Source organism: Plasmodium gaboni, chromosome 7, assembly GCF_001602025.1.
Source record: "Plasmodium gaboni strain SY75 chromosome 7, whole genome shotgun sequence".
Lineage (NCBI taxonomy): Eukaryota > Apicomplexa > Aconoidasida > Haemosporida > Plasmodiidae > Plasmodium > Plasmodium gaboni.
The window spans coordinates 883,219-897,779 of record NC_031487.1 but is presented as its reverse complement, the minus strand read 5'-3'; the positions used below and the strand labels follow the sequence as shown (position 1 = coordinate 897,779).

Here is a 14,561-nt window from a genome sequence, read left to right as displayed (position 1 = left end):
GAATTTAATGAGAGGTTTGCAGAGAGACATGGTAAAGGAAAGATTCCATTTAGACGAAATTTTGATGATAACAAAGAAAATGACGAAAAAGAAAATGATGAAAAAAAAGATGACGAAAAAGAAAATGACAAAAAAGAAAATGACGAAAAAGAAAATGACAAAAAAGAAAATGACCAAAAAAACGATGACGAAAAAGAAAATGACCAAACAAACGATGACCAAACAAACGATGACCAAACAAACGATGACCAAAAAAACGATGACCAAAAAAACGATGACCAAAAAACAAAGAGTGATAATAATAATAGTGGAGGGAGCGATTCCTCTTCAAATACTATTACAAAATCTCAAGAAGACGATAAAACAAAGAGTAAAAAGAAAGTTATCATAAAATCAATAAATTGCCTAATAAAGTGGAATATAACTAGTGAAAATGAATACAAGAAAAATAATGATGAAAATATTTTGAAAGATGATGATATAAATATTGGAGATAATGACGATGACGACGACGACGACGATAATGATGACAATGTTGATTTTAATGATATAGATATTCCTAATAATGATTTAGATTCTTATGGCTTCTGTGATGAAAATATAGATGTATATGAAGATGAGGATCCAACATTTGAAGATATACACTATGCTAAACTAGTTATTTATGATGATAATTATGATAAACAAGAATTTATAGAAACATTAATGAAATATATAACAACATGTGATTATAAAAGAGCATACTCAATATATAACTCATTAAAATTTAAAGGAAAAGTAGATAATCTATATTTCAAAAATTTTGAAAGAGCCGAAAATATAGCATTTCTTCTACGACAATCAAAACAAAAAATTTTGGTGGAAGCAGAGTTTTTATAAAAAAAAATTATATATAAATTAAATATTTTATGTCTACTAAAAAATTAATTATTTACACATTTTATTCTTTTAATATTTTTTTTTTTTTTTTATGTAAATAGGTAGTTCAGGTTGCTATATAAAAAGATATTGCAATGTATATATATATATATATATATATATATATGTGTATTTTTTTTTTTTTTTTTTTTTTTTTCTTTTTTAGTGTAACCTTTATTCATTCGTAAAATATGTAATATAATATTAATTTTAATTATTATTATTTTATTTTATTTTATTTTTTTTTTTTTTTTTTTTTTTTTATTGAATGTATATATAAATATAAATAAATAAATATATATATGTAATTTTTATCTTTTTATTTTTTTTATTTCTTCATTTTCATTATTTTGTTTTATTTTTTTTTTTTTTTTGTGATCATATCAAAAGTGGATAAACTGAAAAAAAAAAAAATTTTCATTTTTTAAAATATAATTATATTAATTTTTTATCATATCCAAAAAAAAAAAAAAAAAAAAAAATGAGAAATACTTATAAATTATAATATTATTTTACACATATGCTTAATATATATATATATATATATATATATAAAAGGACCAAAAGAAAGGTTAGCACATTACAAATTATAAATATATTTATATTTATATTTATGTTTATGATTATTTTTATTTTTATTTATTTTTTTTTTTTGATATATTAACATAAAATGTCAATTATTTTTTAATACGCTCACAATAAAAATGTTTATATATTTTATATTATTTGTATAATAAAAGATACCCTTCTCAGTTGTCACAATATTATATATATTATTATAATAAAAATAATATACATACAAAATAAATAAATAAATATATATATATATATATATATATATATGTTATATTTTTTTTTTTTTTTTCGTTTCTTTATTTTGTATGGATAGTTTTTTTACGTGGTCACATATTTGAAGAACCAGCCGTTTTATTGCTCATGTAAAAAATGATTCCTTTGGAGATTGAGGCATATATATGTTATATTTTTTTTTTTTTTTTCGTTTCTTTATTTTGTATGGATAGTTTTTTTACGTGGTCACATATTTGAAGAACCAGCCCGTTTTATTGCTCATGTAAAAAATGATTCCTTTGGAGATTGAGGCAAAAATGAAGGACTCGGATTCAGACATAAAGATAGAATCGAATGCAGATCCAAACGTTGAATCCAACGCAGATCCAAACGTTGAATCAAACATAGATCCAAATGTTGAATCCAACGCAGATCCAAACGTTGAATCCAACGCAGATCCAAATGTTGAATCCAACGCAGATCCAAATGTTGAATCCAATGTTGATCGGGTGCCTTTCCTTGGTGAGGAAAATAAAATTTATGCAAATGAAGAAGATGAAAATTTTGTGAATAATTATATAAATGAAAATATAATAAATCTGAAGAGTGTAGATAATTATTTAGAAAAAATGGATAATAAAATCAAAGAGTTAGATGAGAATATTAATGATAGAGTGCAAAAATATATATTGATGAAAAATGAATATGAAAAACTATTTAAGAGTATTAAAGAGAGAACAAAATTAATAAACAATATAATAAATGATATTGATAAAAAAACTGAAAAGAATGAAGATGCTTTAATAATTTTATGTAAAGATATTAAAAAATTAGATACAGGCAAACAAAATGTGACACAGACTATAATATTATTAAAACGTATAGTAATACTAATAACATCTATTAGTAAATTAAAAAAAAAAGCTATCAAAAGAGAATATAAAGATTGTATTTATTTAATACATATTATAAAAGAAATGCTAACACATTTTTCAGATTTAAAAACAAATAATAAATTACGTAATATCTATCATGAGACCAAGATATTATTTAAAGATTTAAAAAATCAGATTAAAGAAGATATAAATTTAATATATGATCCTCATATATTAATAGAAAAAAATATGGTCATCTTAAATGATCACCTGATACCTATAGAGAAGAATAATCATGATAGTATTAATAACAACAAAAAGGATGTTATTGATAATAATAATAATAATAATAATAATCATAATAATAATAATCATCATAATAATAATAATCATCATCATAATAATCATAATAATAATCATCATAATAATCATCATAGTTATATTCGGATTAACCTATTTGATGCATGCAATTGCCTTTATTATTTAAATTCTTCACTCATAAAAAAGGTTTCTAAGAAATTTACGAATTTTTTCTTAGAAAAATTTATTTTTATATTTAAAAATCAAGCTCACACATTAGATAGTATAGATAGAAGAATATCGTGGATTAAGAGAGCTCTAAATAATTATGATAATGTTTATTCTCATATATTTCCTTCAATATATAACATACCATTCCATATAGTAACCAAATTTTGTTTAATAACTCAAAAACATGTTCTTAAAATTATGTCCTCTTCAATAGAACACACAAATAATCCAACAGACTTAATAAAAACAGTCATCAATGTTATTAATTTTGAAAACTTCTTAAACAAAAATATTAAATATTATTCATCCAATGAAATTCCTACAATTCATGATTATTCATCTTTAGATTTGCCATTCCCTGAACTTTTAATACAAAAAAGTCTAACAAAAAAAGAAAAAGAAAATATGAATGCGGATCTATGCTCTATAAAAAAAAATAAAAATTATATTAATAATGAGGATCAACAAAAAGTATTAAACTTAAGTGTTCATAATGAACCCAGTGAACAAATGAAATTTTTAGACAAAAACAAAAACACTCAATTAATTAATAACTATTTATATATGGAAGATATTACATCTAATCAGGATGAAAACAATATTATATTTACACATAATAATAATAATATGATGAACACTTGTCAAAGTGTTAAAAATTTTAAAGGAGCCATTTCTTGCTCATTTGATAGTTTTTTATGTAACTGGCTTAAATGTGAAGAAAAAAAAATATTAAATAAATTTGAAAGTATTATAAATGAACAGAAAGAAGATTATATAAGTGATATAAAAAATTATAAATGTATTAAAGACATTGCAAATATAGATTTTAATAATTTTGACATAAATGAAATAAATAATATAAATTTAGATACAAGTAATAATACATATTATTACAACAATAAAGATATAAAAATTATTGAACAAAATATTTATAATAATGATAATGTATATAAATCATCGTATTCTATTTTTCATTTATATAAAAACTATATTAATATGATAGTTCTATTTAGTAAGTGCCAAACATTATATGATTTTATTCTTTTTTTTAAAACATTATTATTTAAATATTCTGAAGAATTAAATAAAAGAATTATTGAAAAAATACAAGAATCACAAGAAATCGAACATATTAAATTATTATCTATATTAATTAATACATGCTCATATATAAATGGTCAAATGAATGAAGCTTATGAACAATTAAAAACTAATATGGATCCTTCTTATTTTATATATATATCTTTTAAAGATGAAGAAAAATATTTCTTAAATATTAAAACAAAATGTATAAAAAATATTATATTATATATAAAAGAAAAAATAAAGAATATCATATCAAATATAACTATAGTTAATATATATGATATAAATAATATATGTGAAAAATCTATTTATATGAATAATATAAAAAAATTACTTTATCAATATTTTTCTTTTTTTAAAAATATATTTGATAATACATGTTTAACCTATTTATTAGAAAAAACAACCACTCTAATAATTCAACAATTTTATGATACTATCTTTTCTTTTACATATATAACAAACATAACAGCTCAACAGCTCCTTCTTGATTCATATGAAATGCAAAAAGTTTTGTTTACAATGACAGATATATTGAATGGCACAAATCAAAGTAAACAGAAAACACAAAAAATTCATCAACATAAAAACTATGATAAATTACAAAGTGAAAACATTCAAACAGCCCATAACATAACAAGTAAAGAAAATACAACAAATAAGAATCTCTTACCACTCCAAGAAATTAATTTATTATCTGAATCAAATATAAATATAGAATATACTGAAGAAGAAACAATAATTCCACAAACATATTATAATTATGTAACAAGCAGATTAAATAAAATACAATTCTTATTAAAAATATTTTTATCTAACATATATGATATTAATGCATTCAATTTATTACTTACAGAAAATAATAATATATGTAATATAGAAGAGATAGAAAAAATCTTGACGATGAAATATGACCAAGACAAATATTTAGAAGAAGATAATAAAATCAATAAGGATTATATGTTGGACATTAAAAAAACAGGCATAAGAGCAGCAGAGGAGTTGAAGAATTTTATATCAAAAATGACTCACCTATAAAAATAGAGGTCTAACAATATATATATATATATATATTTTTTTATTTTTTGTTTTTAAAAATTTCAATGTGTTAATTTGACAAATGTGCTAAATATACACATAAATTAAAAAAAAAAAAAAAAAAAAAAAAAAATTTTAATTTTTAAATTAAAAAATAATAAAACATTATATATATATATATATATATATATATATATATATAAATATATATTTTTTTTTTAATTATATACTAATTTTACGAATTCAATGAAATTCCGTTTGGAGATTTTTTATTATCTAGATGAAAAATTTTTCCAATATTTCTTATACGTTGTGATTTTTGCTCAGTATCACTTTTTTGTTGTAAATATCTTTTACCTATATTATAATCACCACCACCATGTTTTTTTAAAAAATGAGATATGTCATATGTACTTATAGCAAAAGATTTCAATAAATCAATTAGACATAACATTTCTTTATCATTTAAATCTCCATGGAATTCTTTTATTAATATACCATTATCGGGTTGTAACATAAATGCCTTTGGATCATGATCTATCATTACAACCCTATCTAGATTACGACCTAATCTTTTTAAATCTTTTACATAAGATTTCTTTTTTTTAGAACATTGATCTCTATGTAAACAACCAATAGCTGGTATACCCCATTTAGATATTACTTCTTGAGCTACTGGGAAATTATCATCTGACCATATAACAATTTCATAAAAGCTAGATAATTCTTTAAAAAATCTATCAGCATATGGTCTTTTTAATACTCTCCAACCCGTTTTTCTATCATATTCTAATTTAGCTATCACATAATTTAAATCTATAACTAATGTAGGTAAATTTTCTGGATAATTTAAATCTTTAAAATCTGGTAATAAAGGTTCACTACTTAGAGGGAAATATCTATCTATAAATTCATTTAATAAATCATTATATTTATTTTCTAATATTTCTCCTTTTTTTTTCATCATTTTTATAAACTCTTCTACTGTTATATCATTTTCAATACAATACATATATACATATCCAAAAGGCATTAATAATAAACTTAATAATAAATACATCTTTATTAATTTCTCTTTTTCTTTTTTATCCATATATATTTCTTTTAAAGTTTTACTCTCCTTATTATTTATAAAACAACCACTTAATTTATTATTATTCACATAATTCTTTCGCATATTATTATTATGATTATTTATATCCATTTTTTTATTTTCTATATTATTATATTTTATCTCACATCTAGCACTAACCCCATCCATATTTGTTCCCATCTTATCTTTAACCCTCATCCTATTATTATTAAATCCAACGCTTGAGCTGAAATATTTGTAATTTCTCATATTTTCTAACATATGAAATGATTCTGATCCACCAACCTTATAAGTTTTAAAATTAAATATATTATTTAATAAATTATATTTCTTATTTGTATGCTCTAAAAACTTACTTTTCATCTTTTCATTCACATAATGCACATCATTACTTGGAAGGCTATTCTTTTTAGTATCATTATTTAATTTATTCATATAACCCACATCAATAAGACTCATACTATCAAAAATATCTCTTCTGCATGCAAAGCCTATATTTCTATTGTTCATATTTTTTATAACATAACAATTTTCTAAATTTCCTTTTTTTCCTTCCTCATTTTCATAAAATAAATTCTCATCTAACACTGCTTCAATATCACTCTTGGTTATACTCCCTTTAATACTACAACACTTTCTTAAAACGTTATTACATATTTTGTGTTTATTATTATATAACCCTTTTAAACGTAAGAGTGTATTCATTTCTTAAAATATATAACAATAATAATAATAATAATATATTATATTATATTATAAAAAATATTATGAACAAACACTTTTTAAAATTCTACAATCATATCAATTATAAATTCTAACATATTCCAAAATATTAAAAATAAAAAAAAATATATAAATATGTTATAATATATATTATATATATGTGGTTTATAATTTTATAACCTTCATTTTATATTGACTACAAATTTTATGTATTGAAAAAAAAAAAAAAAAAAAAAATCACGTCAAAATGATCAAATAGGTCAATAAAAGTATCAAATAAAAGAAAAATAAATAAAAATAATAAAATAATAATAATATAAATAAATAAAATATTAAATTATAATAAAAATATATCAATTAAAAATTAATTATATTATATATATATATATATATATATATATATATATATATAATATATATATATATATATAATATATATATTTATTCATTTCTATTTTATTGATTTTCTATAGTACAAAATTGACAAGTGCAAAAATTAAAAGCAAGAGAAAAATCATGAGTATATTTATATATATATATTATATATATATATATATATTCATAAGGCTTATATATTTTAACAAAATTATGTAGTAACTATTATATAATTTTGAGAACACATTGATAATATTTTCTTAATATGTGAATATATTTCACGTATCTTTCACATTTTAAATTAATAAATAAATATTATATATATATATTACATATTTTTTTATTTTTTTTATTATTTTTTTTTTTTTTTCTATCAATAATATTTTCTTTGATAATATTCTTAATTTAATTTTTTTTTTTTTGGTGTATATTTTTATATATTTATGTTCCATTATAAAAAAATATAATATGCCTCGTATTATTTTTTTTTTTTTGTTTTAATTACATTTATATATGACATAAAAAAAAAAATAGTATGAAAAAATGAACAAAATATTAAGTACATTTTACAAAAATTATAGAAATACCCCAAGAAATATTAAATTTGTAGATATTTATATTATAATTACACTTGTTAATATCCTTCTTTTATTTATATATGGATATTTTTGGTGTTCTTTTGATGAAAAAATATCAGTTGCAGCTATTTTCACAGCATTAGGAAACTTGACCTTTTCAGTAGCACTGCGAGAACAAGTAAAAAATAAAATGAATAATATATATATATATATATATATATATATATATATATATATTTATTTATTTAAATACATATTAGATAATTTTTGCATATACACATATATATATATATATATATATATATTTTATTTTTTCGAAAGATATCTAATAAAAGTCTTTTTAATATTAAGAGGGAAAAAATAATATTCGATTTTGTTCTCTGTTCTTTGGTATTATATATTGGTAAGTGAAAATTTTCCATTTGTATATGATTTTTTTTTTTTCTTTTTTCTCTCGACACATTTAAATATTTACATATATATTTTCACAATAATTTATTTTATTACGATTTGTATATATAATTATATCATAATTGTATTATGTATATTATATATTTTCCAATTTGTTTTATTATTATTTTTCTTAATATTTTTTTTTTAGGAGTATTTAGTTATATGCACTTGAATTAATATAAAATTTTCAAATATTTTAAGGTCTAAGCCTTTAATTAACACATAATAATATATATGTATATATTATTTTTTATATATTATTTTTTATATATTATTTTTTATATATTATTTTTTTTTGTTATTTGACTCATGTAATGTCATAAAATCTTCCTTAATATATATATATATGTGTAACCCATTTTGTTTTACATATTTATTTTAATTTTTTCTGTATATACATCATTAATAAATGAAGATTTTCTTTTTATATTTTGCTTTTTTATTTGTATCATATAAAAGTATAATTATAACTTTGAAAAATGATAACACATTTTTTGTCTTTCCAAATATAATGAATAAAAATAGGAACATATCGAAACGTAATTTTAGTACCTATATGAAGCGCTTAAGGAATGCTAGTGTGGAAATTGATTTAGTTAATCGAAAAGATTTAACAAAGGTCGAAGTTATTAAAATGTTTTTAAAAGGTGTTAAAGAATGTAAAAATGTAGAATACTTGAAAGAAAAACATAAAGGACATGTTCCACCAACCACCAAAAGGAAATTAATGAAACAAAAAAGAATGATTAATTTAAGAGCACAAATTAAAAGTACAAGATTGAAAAAACAAGAACAAGTACCTGAAGATAAAAATATACTCAATTTTCCAGCAGACCAATTAAAAAATATAAACGCAGCTGTTTTATATTTTAGAAAATATTTTGAAAAATATGAAAATAATGAAGATTCGAAAGATATATGAATTTTTTCTTTTTTTTTTTTTTTAATTACTTTATTCTTTTTTTACCTGAACTGTTAATAAAAAAAAATATATTTATATTTATATGGCTATATTTTTAATAAAAAAAAAAAAAAGATTTATATATATATTAAATTAAGAAATGTCCATTTTATTTTCCCTAAATTTATTTTCTACAAGTATAATGTAAAATACGTTTGAATGGTGAACACATATAATATATTCAAAATTAATTAAATACTAATAAGAGTATTAATTACAAATATGAGAGAAAAAATTAAATGGGAGTTTTATTTACAAACGGAAGGTAAAAATATTAACATGAACAAAAAAAAAAAAAAAAAATAACAAATAATACATACATACATATACATATATATATATATATATATATAATACATTTCACATGTTATAATTTCTCGTTATATATTTGGATAATATTTTTTATAATTTATATTAATCGAATTGATCACTTCAATTGTCTGCTTTTTTATTTGAGTATATGTTTTATACTCCTTCTCCACAGGATATATATCCCTATACGTTTTAACACATCTATTATTAATTTGAACAAAATTCTTTTGATATTCGAATAAAATATTTTTGTAATATCTTTTCTTTAATAATAAACTTTTCAATTTTAATAAATCTTTGTATATATATTTATAATCCTTTTCTAAATGGCTTATATCTGAATTCTCATCAACCTCCTGTAAAATATTTTTAACAGTCATGTCGTTAATAATATTTGAAAAGCTCCCTAAATTGGTATATTCGCTTGAAAATGAATTTTTCTTTTGTATAACTTTGCTTTCTTCATCTTCTTCACACGTTGCTACAAAGAAAAAAAAAAAATAAATAAGTACATAATGTATGATAAATTAAAAGGTAAACACGAACAAATGTATATATAAATATATATATATATATATATATATATATATATATTTATTTATTTATATATTTGCACAATTTTTATACGTACAGTTCTTTTTTGGAATATCAAAATCCCTGCGAAAAGAAGAACAGGAAGAAGAAATAGAAACATTTCTTGATTTTGCATCGAAGGATGTAGTAGATACACCACCTACAATATTGGACTTTAAATTTTGATAGTAAGTATATATAGGTCTCAATACTTCTTTGTAAATTTTATTTGGTATGAATTTAAAATGGCTATAAAATAATTTATCATACAATTTTAAAATTTCTTTGATTTTTTTTTTTTCATAAACAAGTTTTTCATTAGTTAATTTCATGGGTGATAAAAAATAATCTACGTTTTTTTTTAAGACTTTCATACATATACGTAGGTACATATTTCCATATGAATCCATTGTAAAATCTTTTTCTTTTGCTTCTTCATTTTTTATTTCTTGAATGATGGAATTTATATTTCTATTATCATTATCCAAATAAATATCATTTTCTTCTTTGTTGGAATTATTTGTAGAATCCACATTTACTTCTATAGTATTATATATGTTAACATCTTTTTTATTTGTATTAATAATATTATTTTCCTCATACTTAATACTATGTTTACTTTCAATTGTGTTCATTGTATTATATGTATTATTCATATGGGTGTTATTATTAGTACTATAATTAGAAATGTTTTTATAATTTTTTAACCACATAGGAGAGTTATCAAAATTTGCATGATTAATATTATCACTCTTGTCATTATAAAAATCATCACGTTTATCATTATATTTATTATCACAATTATCATTCCTTCTTCCTTCTAATGATATGTTTTGAATTTCCTCTTTACTAACATCTTCGTCTCCTTTTTTTTTTAAATATTGTTTTTGCTTTATATCTAAATAATGCTTTAAATTTTCTTTTTTCTCTCTTATAGTGTTCAATGTTTTTTCCTCACGTGATGAACAGGTTTCTTGAACATATTCATCCAACTTATTAAAATTATTATCATTATTGTTATTATTATTATTATTATTAATACTGATGTCACCTATGCAATCATAAAAGGAAATATTCTCATTCACATCATTTGTATCATTTACAAAATTTTCATCACTTTTTGTTTCTTCTTCTTTCTTTTTATCGTATATAACTTCTCTTTGTGTTTCTTTATTTTCTTGCATATGAACAGGTTCATTTAAATGATTATTTGTGTTTACATTGTCTGTATTACTTTCATTTAATATATTCATATATATACTATTACTATTATAAAAAATAGATTCATCTTCATTATCTTCATTCAAGTTGCATATACTTCGATTTGTTTTATATAATCTTGGTAATGGAAAATCAGAAGATTTTACACCTTTATAATATTTCTTCAATTTATTTATTTCGTTATTTAAATTATGTTGGTTCTTTTCTTGCTCTTTATCTATATCATCATGTTCTTCTTTTAAAAAAGGAAACCATTCGTGTACACAGTCTTCTAAAATCATATTTATTAATATATCATTTTCTGAATTATAACTTTTATTGTTATTATTTTGAGAACATATATTTAGTATATTCGAATTTCGGGGGCTATTCAATAAGTTCCTAGAAGAACTGAAAGAACTTCCTGAACTGTTCATTCGGTTAACAAAAAAAGTAAAGATAAAAAAGGAAAACTCAACATATAAAAATATATATTATATATATTATATATATTATATATATTATATATATATTATATATATATATATATATATTTATTTATTTAGTAAAGCTCTTTCTTTTTTTTTTTTTTTTTTTTCTTTATTAAAATGTTAATTTTCTACATTAAGTGGAAAATTAATTGTACATAATATTTTAGGAACATTTAATAAAATATTTTAATATATATATATATAAATATTTATATATTTATATATTTTTATTACACGTTTAATATTACTTTGAAAACATGAACACAGTTCTTACCCAAAAAATTAATACATATATATATATATATATATTTATTTATTTATTCATATTTTAATGCATACTTATTAGGACAGAATTTATATTTAAAATATTTATTTTAAAATTTTTAGAGAGTATCACTATATATTTATTTATATAAAATATATTTTTTTTGCATTCGTATATATTTGGAAAAATTAAAAAAAAAAAAAAAAAAAAATTATAAATAATATATAAACACATATTTTCTTATTTATCTTTTTAAATAGATACATTTTGTTCCCTTAAAATAAATATTTATTATTTTCTTACATTTTTATTATTCATAAATATATTAGGATGTCAATAATATAATATATCATGTATTATATGTTTATATATAATACGAAGCAGTTTATCTTATAACTACATTTATTTTTTTTATAGACTTGTTATTTTGAAATATTATTTATAAAAAGACTTTTCTTTAAAAAAATATATATTTTTTAAAAATATAATATATAATAAGTAATTTCTTAAATGCTCCTTTTTTCTTTTTCCTCTTTAAGAGGTAAATTATATAAATTACAATATTGAAAGGGATACACATAAAAAAAAAAATAAAATAAAATAAAATATATATATATATATATATATATGTATAATTATAAGTATAGTTTCTTTGGACTTTATTATGAATTGATAAAAAAAAAAACATAAAAAAAGATATATTACCTTATTACTTTTCTTTTAATGTAATAATATAATATACAATTTTAATATTGTGCAATATCAATACGCAACAACAAAAATATAAGGAAATATTACATATATATTATAGATAAATTATTTTATGAATTTCTTTTTTATATCCATGTCTGTTATAATTTTTCTTTTTATTATTCAAAAAATTCATGACCTTATATGTGTAAATATATCTAATTTACCTTATGTCCATTTTTTTTTTTCATCTTTTTTTTTTTTTTTTTTTTAGTGATAAATATTATACATATAGAATATTATATTATTTTTTTTTCTTATTTATTATAAATGTTTATTAACATTCTGCATATATTATGTCAGAAACAAACTTAATAAATTTTTGATACATACAATAATATATGATGAAAAATATATTTTATATTTATCATAATAAAGTTATAAATATTATATCTACATATATAAATAAATATATTATATATATATATATATATATATATATAATATATACATATATTTTTTATATTTATGTTATATATTTCCTATTATGTACTCTAAACTTATGAGCATATAATGATATATAATAATACGTACACTCTTATAACTTAATTTTTTTATTTTTTTTTATTCTTGTTGTAAAAATATATTTTATATAATGTTGATATGATATTATGTAAATATAATAATAAAAAAAAAAAAAAAAAAAAAAAAAAAAAAAAGAAATAAATATTATTATTATTATATATATATATATATATATATATATATATATTTTTTTTATTATTTTTTTTTTTTTTTTTTTTTTTTTTTTTTTTTTTTTTTTTTTTTTTTTTTTTTTTTTTTTTTTTTTTTTTTTTTTTTTTTTTTTTTTTTTTTTTTTTTAATTTTTTTTTTAAAAAAAAAAAAAAAAAAAAAAAAAAAAAAAAAAAAAATATATATATATAATATATATATATATATATTATTTGTATGATGATACAATGGTTAAATATATTTAATTTTATTTTATTATTATTTTATTTTTATTATTTTTTTTTTTTTTTATGAATAATTAATTTATCCTTGTTCATAATAAATGATATATTTATTTATCATATATGACATATTACATTTAAAAAAAGAATTATATTTATAAATAGTTATATCATTCTTAAAAAAAAAATAAAAAAGAAAACAAAATTTTTTAACATTTGTTATATATATATGTTATATATTTATGATCGTTGCAGCAAAAAATATATCCATAGGATTCATATTTAATTATAAGAGCAACAAGGATAAATATAAATAAATATACACATATATTATATATTATATATATATATATATATATATATATTTCCTTTTTATTAACATATTTCGAAATAAGTTGTTTATTATATGAGAGTAACCTTGCGAATGTGATTAAATTAAAAAAATTGGTACACATAAAAATATATAATCTTATATTGTTTTTATTTTCCTATATTTAATTAAAAAAATTCCCTTCATATAAAAATGCTTTAAGTTTTAAAAGTTCACATAATTAATTTTAATGTATACATCATTTTAAAATGTAATATAACCGAAAGGAAAAAAAAAGGAAAAATTAAATGAAAGAACAAAAAAAC

At 18.5% G+C, this 14,561-nt stretch overlaps 6 protein-coding genes across 6 annotated transcripts in view; 4 read left to right on the top strand and 2 right to left on the bottom strand.

Annotated features, from left to right (window-relative positions):
• PGSY75_0727100 (hypothetical protein) overlaps nucleotides 1–879 on the top strand; it is a gene marked incomplete at both ends in the record, with an annotated part of 3,057 nt that extends 2,178 nt beyond the window's left edge. Inside the window, one exon of the mRNA XM_018785106.1 lies at nucleotides 1–879. This exon is cut by the window's left edge and continues 2,178 nt beyond it. Coding sequence (XP_018642607.1) covers nucleotides 1–879 — 879 coding nt within the window.
• A 1,118-nt stretch (nucleotides 880–1,997) lies between these two features.
• Nucleotides 1,998–5,237, top strand: PGSY75_0727000 (putative vacuolar protein sorting-associated protein 53; the record flags this gene model as incomplete). The annotated part of the gene is made up of 1 exon (XM_018785105.1): nucleotides 1,998–5,237. The coding sequence occupies one exon, from the start codon at nucleotides 1,998–2,000 to the stop codon at nucleotides 5,235–5,237; it is 3,240 nt and encodes a 1,079-aa protein (XP_018642606.1).
• Nucleotides 5,238–5,472: 235 nt separating this feature from the next.
• Nucleotides 5,473–7,035, bottom strand: PGSY75_0726900 (putative mitochondrial import inner membrane translocase subunit TIM50; the record flags this gene model as incomplete). Its single annotated transcript, XM_018785104.1, has 1 exon — nucleotides 5,473–7,035. The coding sequence occupies one exon, from the start codon at nucleotides 7,033–7,035 to the stop codon at nucleotides 5,473–5,475; it is 1,563 nt and encodes a 520-aa protein (XP_018642605.1).
• A 936-nt stretch (nucleotides 7,036–7,971) lies between these two features.
• Nucleotides 7,972–8,636, top strand: PGSY75_0726800 (hypothetical protein; the record flags this gene model as incomplete). Its single annotated transcript, XM_018785103.1, has 3 exons — nucleotides 7,972–8,184; nucleotides 8,328–8,409; nucleotides 8,608–8,636. The coding sequence occupies 3 exons, from the start codon at nucleotides 7,972–7,974 to the stop codon at nucleotides 8,634–8,636; spliced, it is 324 nt and encodes a 107-aa protein (XP_018642604.1).
• A 232-nt stretch (nucleotides 8,637–8,868) lies between these two features.
• Nucleotides 8,869–9,381, top strand: PGSY75_0726700 (hypothetical protein; the record flags this gene model as incomplete). Its single annotated transcript, XM_018785102.1, has 1 exon — nucleotides 8,869–9,381. One exon carries the CDS (start codon nucleotides 8,869–8,871, stop codon nucleotides 9,379–9,381), a length of 513 nt encoding a protein of 170 aa, XP_018642603.1.
• A 419-nt stretch (nucleotides 9,382–9,800) lies between these two features.
• On the bottom strand, nucleotides 9,801–11,942 carry PGSY75_0726600 (hypothetical protein; the record flags this gene model as incomplete). The annotated part of the gene is made up of 2 exons (XM_018785101.1): nucleotides 9,801–10,213; nucleotides 10,364–11,942. 2 exons carry the CDS (start codon nucleotides 11,940–11,942, stop codon nucleotides 9,801–9,803), a joined length of 1,992 nt encoding a protein of 663 aa, XP_018642602.1.
• Between the last annotated feature and the right edge of the window lie 2,619 nt (nucleotides 11,943–14,561).